Source organism: Labeo rohita, chromosome 16 (genome assembly GCF_022985175.1).
Source record: "Labeo rohita strain BAU-BD-2019 chromosome 16, IGBB_LRoh.1.0, whole genome shotgun sequence".
NCBI lineage: Eukaryota > Metazoa > Chordata > Actinopteri > Cypriniformes > Cyprinidae > Labeo > Labeo rohita.
Window position 1 is genome coordinate 4,502,871 of NC_066884.1, and position 12,500 is coordinate 4,515,370.

Here is a 12,500-nt window from a genome sequence, read left to right on the forward strand (position 1 = left end):
TCCTCTGCTGCCATGTACTGATTGTAATGGCAATTACAGGGACTTTAACATTGAAATGTAGTGGTTTTAACCTTTATAACTGTTATAGCACCAATTTTTGCCCGATTTGCGCAAAATTTTGCAAGCTTGTTTGGAATCATATGACGCATGACCTTGCATAATTTCATGAAGTTTTAAGTTGTCATTTAGGATTTACAGACTTTTGGGTACACTAGGTAAACAACAACATTTTCAATGACCGTGTTAAAGCTGTCCAAATTCAAAGGTTTAACAGTTTTTTGATAATTATTGATCTAGAGAGTCCAGAGAATATTACTGCAGTGCTTTGATCAAGATCGAGCGAAAAACCTAGGACTAGTTCCCAAACGTAGGTTTTTAACATATTTGTGAATATTTAATGAACAATTTGATTGACAGCAATGGTTCTTGAGGCAAAATTGTTCATCATGAGGAGATCTATCAAATGATATGAAGATCTAGTGTTTGTGTGACTGTATGTGCATTTATTTAGCCATTTGAAGCCATTTACAATACACAGCCTGTGTTTTTGAAGCCTTTTTAACTGTTATAGCGCCACCTATGGTCCGATCTTCACAAAACTTTGCAAGCTTATTAAGAGTCACCTGTCACATGTTCTCACCAATTGTCGTGAAGTTTTGAGTTTTTGTTTAGGTTTTATAGGCTTTTGGGTATACGTGGCCATGCCCCTTTTTAAAAATTACCTCGTTATTGCTAACCAAATGACAAAATTCAACATTTTTTTGATAATTATTGATCTAGAGAGTCCAGAGAATATTACTGCAGTGGTTTGATCGAGATTGAGCAAAAAACCTAGGACTAGTTCGCAAAAGTAGGTTTTTCACATAATTGTGAATAATTAATGAACGATTTGATTGACAGCAATGGTTCTTGAGGCAAAGTTGTTCATCATGAGGAGATCTATCAAATGATATGCATATTGTGTAGATATGTGAAACACCACGTGATTGCAGAGCCATAAAACTCGTTAGCGCCAACTAGTGGCCGATTTCTTTCAAAATTCTTACAGACCTCTAGGACCATGAGTCGAACATGCCCAGTGAGTTTTGTTCCGATCGGCCTCCGTTAACCTCGTCTAATGGGTGCTCAAACTTGATTGGTCGATGGCGGCCATGTTTTTTAAGCTACGCGAATGACGTCATAGATCGTCTTGGCACTTTGGACAAAGACGCTGCATACCAATTTTCAAGTCAATTGGACAAAAGTATTGTAGTTATAGCCGTTTTTATGTTTTTTCGTTATTATAGCGCCACCAAGTGGCCGAACGCTGCAATTTTTTTTATTTGACCTAAAATCAACCTTTTACAGATGCGTACCGAGTTTGGTAAAAATATCTCATTCCGTTCAAGAGTTATAGCCACAATTAGCATTTGGCTAACGTTAGCATAACACGTTTTGTTGCGCTGTTTCGCGCGAAAATCGAAATTTCAACTTTTTTTTGATAATTATTGATATTCAATGTCTAGAGAATATTTCTGCACTGGTTTGGTTCCATTCGGGCGAAAAACCTAGGACTAGTTCGCAAGAGTAGGTTTGAGATATAACGCCATTTTGCGGAAAAACGGTACGTCGTACGAAAAATCTGCGCCAGTGCACTTTTGTGCGTCTTGACCCAAGGATCGCAACGATGTTAAAAATTTGAGTCTACGACAAAAATTGTACGAGCTACAGCCAAAAATGTAAAAAAAGTTAGTTTTTTGCGCTGTAGCGCCACCTATGGGCCGATTGGGCTGAAACTTTGATAGGTTCTCCCCAAATTGAGCTCTACCATCTGGCCAAATTTGAAGTCTCTACGACTTACGGTTTGGTCTGCACTAGTTTAAGTAGATCAGTTTTACGGCTGAGCAACCATTTAAAAAAAATAATAATAAAAAAATCCTAACAATTATTTCTCCCAGTACTTAGGGTTTCATGCAGGATTTGTAATTTCCCCAGCGCATGGATTTGAATCGACTTCATCCGAAAGATACCCACTCTCTTTAACGCTGTCTCCTGGAGTGTGCGCCGCACATTTGCTCGCCTCCCAGTAGGGTTTATTTATAAGCAGCTACATCTGAGTCGAGGTGTGGAGTCTGTCTCGTTTGTTCTGAGCGATTCATCTGCCTCTCTCCTCTCCTGCAGATGTGACGTTCGCGCTTCTCCGGCTGAAAGTGAGCTGTCCCTGTGTAAATCCTTGTTAAAGTTCACCGCTGTCCCCTCTTCACCCGGCATTCTGAAAAGCTGACATCTCTCCCCATAATCTGCTGCCCTTCTTCTCTCTTTTCTCCTGTCTTGCTGTGCCAGATCACTCGAGCAAACTTGCAGAGGCTTGCAGTTTTTTACAGACAGTGCACCGAAAACTTGTATTGAGCCTTATCGGATTAGGATGTAGTGTTCTTCGGAGGTGTGCTGAGGTTTATTAGCACTGTTTGCTAAGGCGAGCATCTGCATAACTGAAGTTTGTCTGCCTGGAAATGTAGTCCGACTGCTGAAAGCATGGTTTGACAACTTTACAGCTCCAGTTACACACTTGTTCGGAAGGAAGAATTAATGCAAGCGCTTTAACTGAGATATAAGTTTCGTTTTTCTGCTTTTAAACTCTCTGGATTACGTAAACACATTTTTACTTATACTTATATACTTATATACTTATATACTTATTTTTCACTTATATATATATATATATTATTTATATATTTATATAAAATATCTAAATATATATATTTTTTTAGTTTTTAAATTAATTTAATGCTTAAAAAAATAAAATTTAAACTTTTTTTTTAATATAATATACTTTAAACTGTTTTATTAAATTTAAAACATTCTTTTAGATAGTATTTTTTTTTTTTTTTTAAATGTAATTTTTGTAAAGCTTTACATTAAAATGTACATTAAAAATTAAGTACTTTTAAAATAATTATTTAAAAAATTTAATTTTTAAATGGTTATTTAAAAAAACTTTTTCTTTTTTTCTTTTTCTTCTTCTTCTTAATGTATTAAAAATGACATTACGTATACTAATAATAATAATAATAATAATAATAAATAATTTTATTATTATTGTTATTATTATTTATTATTATTATTATTATTATTATTTAATTTATTCTTTAATTTTTCTTAATGTTTTTTGTTTTAAAGCTTGGGAAAAGTGCTAAACAAATTAATTTTCTAATCATTATTTTATACATGTATGTTGTTGTTGTTTATTATTATTATTATTATTAATGATGATGTATTTAATTCATTTTAAGTGATTTTAATGATAATTATATTATTTATTATTATTATTATTATTATTATTATTATTATTATTATTGCAGTTGATATTATAATAATAATAATAATAATAATAATAATAATAATAATAATAATTATTATTATTATTATTATTATTATTATTATTATTATATAGTTTTATTGTATATTGAATTCATTTTAATTGATAAGTGATAATTTAATTGATCATTGATTTTAATGACATAATTTTATTTTTATTATTATTTGTTTATTTATTTATTTATTTTATTATTTGATAATTTTTTGTTTAAATGCTTGGGAAAAGTGCTGAACAAATAACACATCCTTTTTCTTACTCCCTTCTCTTTCTTTTTACATCCTTCCTTTATGATCAGAATAAACAAATTTCCTGCGTTTTGAAAAATCTGTTTAACAGTAATCAGTCTTTAAATTGAATTTTATTTATTTATTTGCTTTTTAAAGTTGATTTGTACATGCTTAATCTCTTTAAGTTAGATTTTAATCATATCTGCACAATTACCAGATGTAGGTGAGTTATGATAGAGTATGTTAGATGAATCTCCAAACAATATGTCTAATCCATCACACAACCGTTGGGAAGTCACCGCATTAGTATTTTGCTTTTGGTCGAATTAATGTGCACTGGGGAAATTTGATATTGGAAATCTACCCAGGCATTGTTCTTCCAGCATCTCACTCTTTTATGCTTTCCCATGATGCACCAGCTTGAAGCCTTTTGCTTTGACTAATGAACGGCCCTGGAAATGTCAAACTTTCTTTACCCAGCGCAATCATTTCTCATAAAGCAGATATAAACTCATTTTCTCTCTCTTGTGCTTTCTCTCTTCATCTTTTCCAGTTCAATACCAGATGGAGATGATGAGGAGTCTCCGACACGTGAACATCGACCATCTCCACGTCGGCTGGTATCAGTCCACGTACTACGGCTCTTTTGTCAGCCGAGCCCTGCTGGATTCGCAGTTCAGCTACCAGCATGCAATCGAAGAGTCTGTGGTGCTTATTTATGGTGAGTCTCATTAGTTAATAACCCAAGGTTCCCACAGCGCATTCACAGGCTGGAATCAGCCGTGCGTTGAGGACTTGACCATTGTTAGGACGGTAAAATATGCAAATATAAATGCTCTTCAAGGTTATTTTTGTAAGGTTTTTTTTTTTTTTTTTTTTTTTTAAATAATACCAATTAAATTTACTTTGCATTGTTTGGTTTTAGTTCAGCTATTTTTGGCTAGCTACAGTTTATACATTTGATCTAGGATTTATTTTGAAACAATTTTCACTCAAATTATCAACACATTGAATTAAATGTAAGATTTTTAAGTAGAAGACTTTTTACAGTGTATTTGGTGGTCCTTTTGCCATTTTTACGTATTTTATCTCAAGTTTTAGCAAATTAAATAAAATTTGTAATTGTAAACAAACAAACAAAAAAAATGGTAACAATGGAAGACAATGTATTTTAAATGAACAAGTGTAAGAGAAATGACAAATATTTAATTTTTTTTAAAATATTTAAATTTGAATTTTTAAATTTTAAATGCACTGTAAATAGTTGAATAAGTAACTTGCGTCACACATTTTAATATTTTTAAATATTTTGTCAGGTGACCTCAAAAACAACTGTTTATTTTTAGATTTATTTAACAGTATGTATTAGGGATGTGAAAATATTAAAGTCTCATGATACGATAATATCGCAGTATGAAGTCCACAATATTATATGTATTGGGGTAATTAAAAAAAAAAAAAAATTAAATTAAAATTTTGTACATTTTAAAGTTAAATTATTTTATCTAATGCAGTTAGTGAATTGACTTGTACCTGAACTTTAAAAGGGACTCAATCCTCTTTTTATTTGTGACATACTTTCTCAGTCTTATTTACATTCATGGTATTTACATGGTGTTTTAGGAAGCCGAACAAATTAAAATAGAATAACAACAACAACAATGGCCATATATTTTAAACAATTGCACTGCAAATTAAACTAATTGTAAGTATAAATGTAAACTATAATTGATTGTTAATATATTGGTAATATTGTTACATCCCTAGTAAGTATCATAAAATGCATAGTTCTAGCTTTACTTTTTGTTTTGTTTTTTAACCCCAAATTTGATAAAGTGGTGCGCTTTTCATTCTCAGATGAAGGTTATAACAAATCCAAACTCAGCAATATGCACAGATGGAGGTTGAGATGCTTTACACATGTAAATGGTAACAGTTTGCTTTATTTAATTGAATCTTGGCATTTGTGAATTCAAAATGGCATTACACTTTGATTTTTAAATGGGTTTAATATATCATGCAGCCTTGGAAAACACTCTCATAATGCACAGATTCTTGTCTGTAGAATGTGCCACTTCTGGTATTTTGCTGATTACTTGTCATGGGCAAAATGCAATCAAGGATTTTTTTTTTTTTAAATTGAGTACTTGAATTGAATCGAGGAATCATGACCGTGCTAATCACGGTGCATGCGAGTGTGAGTAAATAATGACAGAATTTTCATTTTTTTCTAAACTATCACTTTAATGTTAATACACTTAACAGTTGGCTGCTTATGGTTGCCCTAAGAGACTGAGTATTTTAACCATGGTTAAGTCAGTTTTACATGTTACAGTTTGCTTGTTGATTTAAGTCATATTATATGACACTAATAAGTTGCTATCTTGAGGTTTAAAATGTCTTGTCTTGTGTTTGTTGCTGAGCTGGTAAAGCATGATGCTAGGTCAAGTGCTCAATACACAAACTTGTGAAATGAATGCCTTGAATGCAATGCAAGTGTCTTCGGATAAAAGCGTCTGTCAAATGCATAAGAGTAAAGAGCATCCGGACAGTGCTGGGTGAAGGGTGTACTCAGGAACTGGAGTATTTTTCTGCCCTGTTTTCGACACACGGTTCACAGCTCCGGCTGCTACACTGCCGTGCCGTTCTTTATATTTAATCATGCCCCCTTTAAACCCATCAATAATGCAAGCTGATATATTAAAGGCTAAATAAAAATCTGCTCACATCTCGCTGCATACAGAGAAAAGAAGTCTCAGTTTAGACAGTTTCAGTGTGGATTTAGCACATCTTACCCTTATTGAGAACTGTTTTTTAAGTGGACATGCATTAGAAGACACGCAAAAATCTTGCCTGACTTGAAGGTGGTTTAAGGTGGAATATATGGCTTTTTTTTATACATTTAGCAGACATTTTGTCCTTTTGTTTATATAAATTGAATTCGACTTGCAATGCATTCATCGGTTCATGCATTTGCTTTGATTTAAACCCATTAACCTGTTTGTTTGTTTGTTTGTTTTAGTTCACTTTAATGTTTTCTCTCTCTCTCTTTAGTTTAGCTGTTTTAGTTTCAGTGTGAATTTAGCAGATCTGACACTTACTGACAAAACATGCATTACAAGACATTGTGAAATCTCGCCTGACTAAGACGATTAATGCACTTAGTTTTTTTTTTTTTTTTTTAAACATTTATGCATTTAGCAGGTGCTTTTATGCTATTTATATGCAGTGACATTGCATTGCATTTATTAGGTTGAGTGAAAATACATTCTAATACATTACAAGACATGACTTAAAGGCAATTTAATGCACTTTAGTAGAATATTTGCCTTTTTTATACATTTATGCAATTAGCAAGTGTTTTATCTGAATATTTATATAAGTCATTGTACATTGCATTCATCAGTTTGAACCAATTACCTTCTACACAGTTTGATTTTCTTTTTTTTTTTAAATTGCTAATGCAGTTAAATTCCAAAGTAAATGGTGTTTTGAGTGAATGCATTGTAATACTTGACAAGATATGACTTTAAGGCAATTTAATGCACTGTAATGGATTTTTATTTTTATATACATTTATGCATTTAGCAGACATTTTATCCTTATTTTTATATAAATCGACTGGCATTGCATTAATTGGTTCATGCATTTTCTCTGATTCAAACCCATGACCCTCTAAATAGTTTGGTTTTAATTCATTTTCAAGGTTTTCTTTTTTTCTTTGAGTGAAAATGCATTCCAGTACACTACAAAACACTGCAGTTTGAACAAAATTACTTTCTACACAGTTTGATATTCTTTTACTTTTCTTTTTTTTTTTTTTTCTTTTTTAAAATTGCCAATGTGATCTAAACCCATGACCCTCTATGTCTTGCAGTTTTAGGCTGTTTCAGTGTGAATTTAGCAGATCTGACCCTTAAGACAACAAACAATTTTGAGTGGAAATGCATTGCAAAATCTTATGTGACTTTGTTAATGCAGTCTTAGTATTTATGTTAATGCAGTCTTTTTTTTTTTTTTTTTTTTTTTTTTTTTAATGCATCAAGCAGATGCTTTTATCTTAATATTTATATAAATCGACTTGCGTTGCATTAATTGGTTTATGCATTTTCTCTGATTCAAAGCCATGGCCCTTTAAATAGTTTGCTTTTGGTTCATTTCAAGGTTTCGTTTTTTTTTTTTTTTTTTTTTTTTTTTTTTTTGTGAAAATGTATTCCAGTACATTACAAAACATGGCAAAATATCTTTTAAAGGAGAACTCCACTTTCAGAACAATTTACAAAAAATGTGCTCACCCCCTTATCATCCAAGATGTTCATGTCTTTCTGTCTTCAGTCATGAAGAAATTATGGTTTTTGAGGAAAACATTTCAGGATTTTTCTTCATATAATAGACGTCATTGGTGCCCCGATTTTGAACTTTTTTGAAAAAAAGCACAGATCGTTTCGCTAGATAAGACCCTTCTTCCTCGGCTGGGGTTTAGAGCCCTTTGAAGCTGCATTTAAACTACATTTTAGAAGTTCAAAATCAGGGCACCAATCAAGGCCATTATATGAAGAAATCCTGAAATGTTTTCCTCAACCATAATTTCTTTACGACTGAAGACAGAAAGACATGAACATCTTGGATGACAAGGGGGTGAGTAAATTATTTGTAAATTGTTGTTCTGGAAGTGGATTTCTCCTTTAACTTGAAGATGATCAATGCACTGTGAAATCTCACATGATTTAAAAGCAGTTCAATGCATTTTTAGTGTAATATTTACTCTTTTCATAACACTTATGCATTTAGCAAACGCTCATCCTAATATTTATATAAAGCAACTTTAATTGCATGAATCAGGTTATGAATTGCCTGTGATTTTAAACCTTGCAGTTGCATGTTAAAACATCTTGCAGTTTTAGACAGTTTTAACGTGAATTTAGCAGTTCTGACCCTTAAGAAAACAGTTTTGAGTAGAAATGCATTGCGAAATCTTACATGCCTTTAATGCACTTTTACTATTTTTTGACATGCATTAAGCAGATGTTTTTATCCTAATATTTCGATAATAAATCGAGTTGAATTGCATTCATTAGCTCATGCATTCCCTGTGATTCCAACCCATGACCTTGACATTGCAAGTGGCATGCTTTTCAAATTTATTTATTTATTTATTTTTTTTAAAGCTAGGCTTTTGAACATATGAACATTAGATTCATTGCACTTAAATTCCAAAATCTTATCCTTTGTGTGCATTGGCTTCACTTGTATGATGTTATTTTTCTAAAATGGCCACCCATGACTGTAAATGGACGTACCTTTGGCAAAGGGAAGGACATTTGAAAAAGTACGCAGGACCCCTCTGCAGGGTGGATGTGAGTGGCAGCTCTGATAAGGCCCGTGCGAACGCTTCAAAGCCTTTGACAACTCTCTGACAAGCACATTAATTCAATACAACTCGCTTACTAAAAGCAATAGTGAGCTTTTGTGGTTGGCGCAGCTTGATTATGAAAACTGACAGCACCTGCAGTCGATGATTTCTTTATGAAAGAAGGGGGGGGGGAAGGCTTCTCTGCGTGACCTCCTGCCCCTTGTGCCTGAGATTGGTTATCCGCCCGGTGAATATAAATGTCTTGTAGGTGTGGGATGGAAGCGCTTGTTTTATGGTGCTTAACTCTGTGACCTTTCTCTTATTGTTATACACCTTGTTCCCATCTCAGATGAGCCATTAAAGGCCTGTATTGCTTACCAAAGCTTTTTCCTCTTCTCAAAGACATTATTTAAAGATCATCTGCTTCTCATGTTTAATAATAATAATTTCTATTATAGCCTGTTTCTGTTTTAGTGATTTTTAAAATGCACCGCAGTAACTATTTAGGCTGGATGATGTAGTGAATATTCACAATATATTTTGCACATTGTAATTATTTTAATACACGTTTTATTTGCCTGTTAAGTTTTTTTTTTTAAATAGACTAGTTTTGACAGTTTTGACTAGTTCTTGCTTTGTAACATTAACATTTTTTATTTTTTTATTTTTTTTTGGAAAATTAATATAAATTATTAATGATCCAAATAAATAATATAAATTATAATATTGATTGATTCAAATAAAAAAAAAGTGTCATTTAGCATCTTCAGATAAAACTTATAAAACTTCATTTGTTATTCTTATTTAAATTGTTAGTAATATAAATTATCATTTTTATTTATTGCCTCAAAAAATAGAAATAAGTTGTATTTATTTAATATATAAAAACAAATTAGCATCTACAATTGAAATTTCATTTTATGATTTCAGTTGTTATTCATATAAATTGTAATATTTATTTATTACCTTAAATTAGAATAATAAGTTTTAAGTATGAAATATAAAAAAAAAAAACAATTTAGCATAATTTGGCATCTTCAAATGCTTTGACTTATTTAAATTGTTAATAATATAAATTATTATAATTATGTATTTCCTTAATAATATAAATAAGTTTTAAGTATGAAATCTATGTAATATATAAAAATATTTAAATAGTTATTCATATAAAGTATATTTATTTATTACCTTAATAAATATGAATAATATGAATAATACGTTTTAAGTATAAAATATATTAAAAACAATTAGGTTATTTAGCATCTAAAAATGAAACTTCATTTGATATGACTTATTTAAATTAATAATATAAATTATAATATTTATTACCTTAATAAATAATATAAATAAAAATGTAGCATAATTTAGCATTTTCAAACTAAGCATATTAATTCCATTTGATATGACTAATTTAAATTGTTAATATAAATTATATTTAATTATTGCTTTAAATAATATACATGTTTATTTATTTAATATAAAAAATGTAGCATAATTTAGCATCCTCAAACAAAGCATATTAACTTCATTTAATATGACTTATTTAAACTTAATATAAATTGTTTATTACTTTAATAAATAATATACATAAGTTAATTATTTATTTAATATAAAAAATGTAGCATAATTTAGCATCTTCGTACTAACTTAATTTATAACTTATTTAAATTGTTGTTAATATAAATTTTTAATTTTTAATTTATTTTTTTTTAATTAAAAAAAAAAATACAAATTATAAAATGTATTTATTAATTTAGGTGGCCACATCTGTATCCTGTAATATATTAAATAAGATGTTGCTATATAAATGTACATGCAAATATGCACTGCATTTCACACAATCTGTGTGATTTCTCACATCTTTCCATCAAAATAGCACCGTCGGCCAGTGTTTACATTAAATATAATTAATCCTGGATCATTGTATATGCATGCTGCCTTTCTCCATCTTTTTTTCACAGAAAATTGCATCTGTGATATTCAGGTGATGCTTCATCTCATGCTTTCTGCGTCGCTTCCAGTACCTATAATTGGCTTGTAGGCCATTTCTCACAAACCTTACAATCAAACCTGTTTTGACACCTCATATTCTTCCCTCCATCCATCCATAAACCTATTCTTTGTTCTATGTATGTATCTATCTTTAGCCTATTTGAGCCTTCTTGTTGGCTTGAAACTCCTAAAAGGCCTTCACGTCTTCAGATCAAGCTGATGTTTAGTGTGTTCTGTTCAGTCAAACTGCCAGCCGAGGACCTGAAATGCATGTCTTTCTCAAACTACCAACTCTGATCTACATTGTTGTGCATCTAGGTTGTCCACTTCTCTCTCTGTCCTGGTTAAATCCAGTCATCTTTCTTCTTACGAGACAGCAGATGCACGCTTGCATACGCCGACATAAAAGCCTGCCGAGTTTCTAGGGAAAGCGGTTTCTTTTTGTACTTGAGGAAGAGTGTGCTCAATATTTCAACAACTGGAAAAAAAAGACATTGTATTGCCATTTCCACACTTCATTAAATCGCAGAACCATTTCGAACGGAGCCGAGGTAATAAGAAATGTTTCTGTAGTACCAAATTAGGAGTCATTTTTTAAGGATGAGGTGTCGCGGTGGTTTCCGTGTAGACTGGAGTGATGCTGCGTGCAGGTAAAGACTGAATAAAAAGCCATTATTTCAAAGAGTAATTATCGTTTTCAGCATTATTATTGTTTTTGATCAATTCAGTGCTTTGTGAGCAAGAGTCAAAGGAAAAAGCCTAATAAAAATGTGATTCCAAACTTTTGAATGGTTTATTGTATATCATCAAAGGATCACAGTATAATGACGTGTAATTATAGGTACGTCGTTCAGCCTCAGTATCGGCCGTTGATGGACTCATCAGTCTTTATTGCTAGAGAAATTATTATTCCTTTGTCCTTTTGAACCGTGCAGAATTATATTTGGGATTGAATGCTGCTAAAAGCACTCTGTAATAATATTGTGATGTACTTGGTATTGTATATAAGCTCAGATGTTTGTAGTTCTAACTTTATACATGCAACGTTTATTCAACAGTAGTTTATTTAATCACACTTTTTATGTGCTACATATCTGTTAATATCTTGAATATGGACATGTTGCACTAAGACAACTAGCAATTTTTTTTTCACCTTGACTTGTAAGATACCTTTTTGTTCACGCAAACCAGAATGCCAGAATTAATCCAGTATGGCAGATAAAGGAAAAGAAATGCTGATTATGAACATGAACATGGTTTTCATTAAATACCAAAAAAAAGCTAAAATAGCTACTTTGTCCAATATATCTGTGTACAATTTTTTATTTTTTTTTTCTTCCTCTTTTTCTTTTATATATTGCACCATTACCTGAAATAAACATGTTAATCCCACAGATTCCCACAAAACTGTTTTTTGTTTGTTTGTTTGTTTTGTTTTGTTTTTGTTTTTTGGACACTGTTTTAATGGTTTAGTAATCCAAAAATCCAAACATCTTAAAACTTATGCAACTTACCAACATTTAGTTGAAAATAAATTTAGTTACCAAAAGACCCACACACATTTTATGGT

General features: G+C 31.2%; 1 protein-coding gene across 1 annotated transcript in view; it reads left to right on the plus strand.

Annotated features, from left to right (window-relative positions):
- Window positions 1-12,500, plus strand: part of eif3ha (eukaryotic translation initiation factor 3, subunit H, a) — an 81,169-nt gene that overhangs the window by 43,221 nt on the left and 25,448 nt on the right. The window contains exon 3 of the mRNA XM_051131758.1: window positions 4,139-4,306. Coding sequence (XP_050987715.1) covers window positions 4,139-4,306 — 168 coding nt within the window. The remainder of the gene's footprint in view (window positions 1-4,138; window positions 4,307-12,500) is intronic.